This window comes from Trachymyrmex septentrionalis, unplaced genomic scaffold, assembly GCF_001594115.1.
Source record: "Trachymyrmex septentrionalis isolate Tsep2-gDNA-1 unplaced genomic scaffold, Tsep1.0 scaffold413, whole genome shotgun sequence".
Taxonomy (NCBI): Eukaryota; Metazoa; Arthropoda; class Insecta; order Hymenoptera; family Formicidae; genus Trachymyrmex; species Trachymyrmex septentrionalis.
In genome coordinates, this window is record NW_017305583.1 from 22,358 (window position 1) to 28,219 (window position 5,862).

At 29.2% G+C, this 5,862-nt stretch overlaps 2 protein-coding genes across 2 annotated transcripts in view; both read left to right on the plus strand.

Moving 5' to 3' along the window:
• Positions 1 to 469, plus strand: part of LOC108751202 (multidrug resistance-associated protein 4-like) — a 21,082-nt gene extending 20,613 nt beyond the window's left edge. Inside the window, exon 13 of the mRNA XM_018491279.1 lies at positions 459 to 469. Coding sequence (XP_018346781.1) covers positions 459 to 469 — 11 coding nt within the window. The remainder of the gene's footprint in view (positions 1 to 458) is intronic.
• A 518-nt stretch (positions 470 to 987) lies between these two features.
• LOC108751203 (uncharacterized protein F21D5.5-like) lies at positions 988 to 3,253 on the plus strand. Its single transcript, XM_018491280.1, has 5 exons — positions 988 to 999; positions 1,320 to 1,625; positions 1,789 to 2,070; positions 2,145 to 2,206; positions 3,041 to 3,253. Exons 1-5 carry the CDS (start codon positions 988 to 990, stop codon positions 3,162 to 3,164), a joined length of 786 nt encoding a protein of 261 aa, XP_018346782.1. The 3' UTR covers positions 3,165 to 3,253.
• Positions 3,254 to 5,862: the final 2,609 nt, after the last annotated feature.

The window sequence follows — 5,862 nt, forward strand, 5'->3', positions numbered from 1 at the left end:
CATCATACGTGCTTCGAGCCGCAAAAGAATCTTATAAGAACCATAGACGATTTTGGAGAAATTGAAATTGCAATACAATCTTTGTTGAATAATTTTATAAAAAATAAATTGAAATTATATGTGAAACTAAGAGAAGTGTAGTATATACATAATGTCAATTTATATTTTTTTATTTATTTAAATTATATACATATATTAATTATATATAATTATAAATATATATAAACTTCTTCAGTTTATATTAGGTATTTTATATGTATATTTTTTAATGTGTAATGATCTGATTTCAGAATTACATTGTTTTCAATTATGCCCAACTTTTTAAAATGAAACTCTAATAATAGCTCTAAGATTTGTATTATGATGGTCAATGTTTAAACAAATATTCCAATTCAGCTCGAATACTTAAATGATTATTTGAGTTTTACTTATTATACTTGATTCGTGTTATAATGCAGGTTCAGCCTAAATGCAGAAACGAATTTAATACTTTTGTTCACTGCATTTATCGATGCAACTATGTATATTACTTGTTAGGATGAAAATATATATCGCTCACCATTTGCTACATCAACACAACTTAAAAAATGTTATTTTTTAATTGCTTACAGAAAAAACGGAAATATAAAAAAAAGGAATTTATTTAAAAAAAAAAGTTTTACTCTACAATAAAATTATCAAAATTGCATTTCAAAATTTCAATGATTTAGAACATTGAAACCCTCACATTTTTTTCAGTTGTGTCCGTGTTGTAGCAAATAAGAAATATATACCTCATAGTAAGTATTATGAAGTAAATATAGTACGTGATATATTATGTACGTATATATAGTATATACATAATAGAATATATTATGTAAGTAATATAGCACGTTTCTTGCTAATAATTAATTTTATTAGTATTGGTATTTTTATCATTATACATAATATAACATTAAAGTATATTATATATTAATTATCTAATAGAATAATGTTAGAATAGCATACATGTATACCTCAGTATATTATATGAAACTATAAAATTATATTTGAGGTAAGCTTCACGTGAAAATTTACGAATATATATTTTTGTAAACGATAACTTTTACATATTTGATAGAATCAGTTTTGGAATCATCTTTACAAACTTCATGCTTAGAACCTTCGCCATCTTTTGGTGTCAATTATACACGTTCTTGCTCTGTATTATAAAACATTTACGACACAGTTGTACAGCAAACTATAAAAATTATGTATAGTAACTTTAAGATGAAAAAGTATGCGCACACGTGATTGTATGAAAATGTAAATAATTAACCAAAGTGCAACGAAATATATAGGAAGGAATAAATTTTAAAACACGAGTTATTAATGGAGGTATCACGATTAACAAGATTAAATTATTTTTCGTCGGTGATGCCGATGGTCGGCCGAAGAACTGGACCCCAGGGAAAAATGAAAAAGATCACTCGAGTATGGATCGATTAATGACGTTGAATGTTGATGTCAAATTCGAGACGCCTGAAGAACACTTTTTAAAACGTAAAGCACCACCTTATGAGTTACCTAAGTTTAATCCAAAAAATTTATCGCAAACCGACATATGCAAACCTGCGGACGCGGAATTAACACTCAAACAGCAAGAGGTAATAATACACTTTTGATGTCAATTTTTACATTTAAAGTTTTTTTAAACATTAAACATTGAGAAATTTAAAAAGTGATTATTTAATTAAAATTATGATTAAAATTATGATATAATTTGCAATAAAATTTCATTTTATACGTATTTTATTCTTTCCTTAACAGATGATACTTATGGTCGGCAGCCCGGGCTCCGGAAAATCACATTTTACAAAGAATCATTTAAAGGAATACGGATATGTCAACAGAGATACTTTAGGCAGCTGGCAGAAGTGTATTGCTGCAGTCCAACAATATTTGAATGAAAGAAAAAGTGTAGTTATAGACAATACTAATCCTGACAAAGTTTCGAGAGAGAGATATATGGAGGTAGCCAAGAAGTGCAACGTTCCGGTCAGATGTTTTGTCATGACGACAAGTCTAGAACACGCTAAACATAATAATAAGGTAATAATCGGAAATCAACTATCATCGTACGAAGGAATGTTCGGAAAGTCTTTAGTCGAATTATTGCATTGCAGTTTCGCGATTTGACTGATCCAAGCCACGTTCCAATCAACGACATTATTATACACTCTTATATGTAAGTGAAATTTAGATATATATATATTCTCATGCATTTTCCTAAAATTCTGTATTATGATCATAGTTTTGAGTTTTCTTTCATTAGGACGCAGAGTTTTCTCTATTTATTGCCAAACTATTAGAACTTAATTGGAAACATAAGAAAAGTAAACAATAGATAAGATAGTTTGATTTTGATAAAAAAAAGATTTGTCACTCGATTAACACGTTTAAGACTCTTAGGCCCGATTACACCAACGTTACTTTGATTTTAAGTGAGGCTTAAAACTCTCTCTGTCTCTGTCTCTTTTTTTCTGTAAAATGAGACAGAGCGAGTTTTAAGTTTCGCTTAAAGTCAAAGTAACGTTGGTGCAATCGGACTTTAATCAGTTAGTGCGCCATATTGGAACGTGATGTCATGAGCGAGAAATGACACGTTGAAGTTTCTTACATGCTATTTGTACCTAAAAGAGAAAGAATTCGGATAAAATAAAATAATAAAATTGCCTTAAAACATATTAAATACTTATAAAAAATGGACCGAAACTATCCTTGTCTTCCTCCTTTCAACAATCGGTAAATAATCGTAAAAAGTACATGAAGTGAAAATATGTATAAATAAGCTTTGAAGATTATTTTCTGACTGTCAGAAGGGATAAGGATCGTTTCGATCCATTTGTACGAGTGTTTTAAAACGAGCTTATTATTTTATTTTATCTAAATTCTCTGTCTATATAAATGACGTTAAGAAACTTGTTATTTCTCGTTTACGATATCACGATATCAACATAGCTGCTAGTTCAGGAGTCTAATTATTAGATACAATATCAAAATTTTCGTATTCTGTGTACAGGAAAAATTATGAACCGCCAACTTTGGGAGAAGGTTTTAAGGAAATAGTGGAAATCAACTTTGTTCCGAATTTCTGTAATGAGCAGGATCGAAGGCTCTATGAGATGTATTTACTCGAAAATTAAATCCTCTAGATTAGTTAAAAGTACTTAAACAAATAAATCTTGCATGATATAAATTGAAATCCGCCGCCGAATCTATTTTTAATTAATATAGTAACACACTAGCAATAAAAATATTTATTAGATTATTCATTGCGGTTTATTTCAACTACCTATAATCAATTATTTATTTGATTATTTATTTATTTAATACAGGATGCCTATAGAATGTCTCAGAGAAAATGAATTTCACAGAAAATGAATTATTATTTTATGCGACTCTACAAATTCATAGTATATAAGTCTTTATTTTTAATGGTTCGCGAAAAAATAATTAATTTTTAAATTTTAAGGAATAATTTCACGTATATTTATTTATTTCCGTCAGGTTTGGGACATCTTGTTTAAACTTACTTTTCTGTGTAAATTATTAATTTATTGATGATTATAGAGTTCTTTTTATTTGATACAACTACGTTCGATATCGACTCAGATATATAGATGTTTAATTATCATAATATGACTACTGGCTACGACCTTCTCAATTAAAAAAATGTTAACTAACATAGAATGCCAGAAGTTTGGCATTCTATTACATATTACAAGTTGTTGATAAGAATACTGTAGGAAGAGAGAAGAGAGAGAGGAGCAGTTAAATTTTATATTCGATGAAGGTCACTGTTCTTTATCTGTAAACAGCAGGACTTTCTTCGAACCGGGGTTAAATCCTCGACCCCAGTAGAGGGTTTTCCCCCTCTCATTTTTCAATCGCAATTGTTAGGCATCCCCTAGTTCTTCGATAGAACGGTTGATTATGCCACGTGATGTAGCAAGAATAGTGCGACGCTCATTGCGGACTCAGTGCCCGCGCAGACGTCGTCGCGACGAGTCGTCTTCCTCGCTGTTCTGTTGTACGTGTGTATGCGTGCGATCTTGTGCGTGATGAATTTGTGAGCAGGAGCAAGGTGAAAAATCCACTCGCATGTGTGACGAGGAAGAATAAAGTGAGTACAACACAAGCTTAAACAGGGAATTCAACCGGTCGAGCAACATCTGCGGTGCTTGAGAATGATGAGGTGGATCAGTCCCTATTATTAATTCTCAATTTCCGTGGAGTCTTCCAAAAATAATTCTGTCATTTCTTGCCTTACTACTCCGGCACATTTCTCCTCTATGAATCGCGGAGTAATGATTCAGAGCGTACTTTATATTATATACGGTATACATTATATACGGTATACCCAATCATGATATAAATTTAATAAAATATATAAACCATTCTAAATCATTGCACTATAAATCTTAATTGCATAAAATGTGTATAAATTTAATTATTATAGACTTTTATAATGCAGTTTTACATATTTATGCCTATATATGAAATTATTAAACTTTGAAAACGAATTTTAATAAGAAACAGATATTTATTTACCAGAAGATCCGAATTCGTAATTTGTTAGTATTTCTCGCCGCTATATGTTAGATTATATGACGATCTTTCTTTTCTAAATAAATAACTTTTCTTTCTTCTTTGATACTCTTAAATCTCAATACGGTTTTAATTATGATGCAAAAATAAATGAGGAAGGATAATTTAAAACATTTTGTTTCTTTACTTTTTATACTTGGAGAGGTTTGGAGAAATCAACTCTAAATTTTTTTAGGAAATTATATTCTTAAGAAATGAAGCGCTTAATACATATTATCTATCTCCATCTATTGATCTTTAACATAATAAATAATATCTATAGTTAACAGAAATATTTAAAAAATTATTTTCTTTTTTTACAAAATAAAGTAACCAATTATTATTATTGTCAGAATGATTAACATTACTATAATAGTTTCTTTTAATATTAATTAATATTACTATTATTATTATTCATTTTACTATTGTTCCTATTACTATTGCGATTAAAATTGACAGAAATTATATGCAAATTATGGAATTGTTTGAGCATTAAAGATCTAGTTTGACTGTTTAGTACTCTTATTTCTGATTTGTTGTATAACGTTACTATTGTTACTATTGTTATTGCTGTTATATCGATTGGAAAATGTGAAACACCTGGTTTGGAACAGCCGGCATATTAATTATGCTTGTACGCATAGTCATTGTTCGAGCGTAGCTCGTTTCTGCTTGGTATCTTTCGTTCATTGCGTATTTTACGTCATGACAAGATTACGTCACGAGACAAGTCATTTTGCAAATGATATTCATGCTCGTCACAATACATCTTGAACACGTCATTGTCCACCGAGTGTCTCAAAATATCCTACGCGATGCACGCCAACACCAGAAGGAGGAATGCTCACATTGTATTGATATTAAGCTTCTTTGGCATTTTATAATATTAAAATGCTTAACATTATGAAAACAATTGGATATTTTTATTTGAATGTTTTAATTTATATTTAAATTCATACACCATTTCTGAATTGCAAAAGCTTTGACCATGATGACTGAATAAATTAAAAAGATGATCAAATAAATTATAGAAGTGAATAAGTTAAGTTGAGAAATACTTGAAGATATAATTCTATTAATTCAAATATATATTTTAATCAATAACTCTCTCTTACGAAAAATAAGATTGTCTTTATAATAATAATTTAAAATAATGTTAATAAAGTTTTAATATTTTTGACGCACATGAATTTTTCTGTGTCGTGCATCTGAGAAAATTATTTAGAAAATTATATAGCATGAAAAGAAAAACAA

What these genes read in the sequence shown, in the direction of transcription:
- LOC108751203 (XM_018491280.1), top strand. An exon ending in ACGCTAAACATAATAATAAG is followed by an intron (nt 2,071 to 2,144) that starts GTAATAATCGGA and finishes ATTGCATTGCAG; the next exon opens with TTTCGCGATTTGACTGATCC. An exon ending in ATTATTATACACTCTTATAT is followed by an intron (nt 2,207 to 3,040) that starts GTAAGTGAAATT and finishes TTCTGTGTACAG; the next exon opens with GAAAAATTATGAACCGCCAA.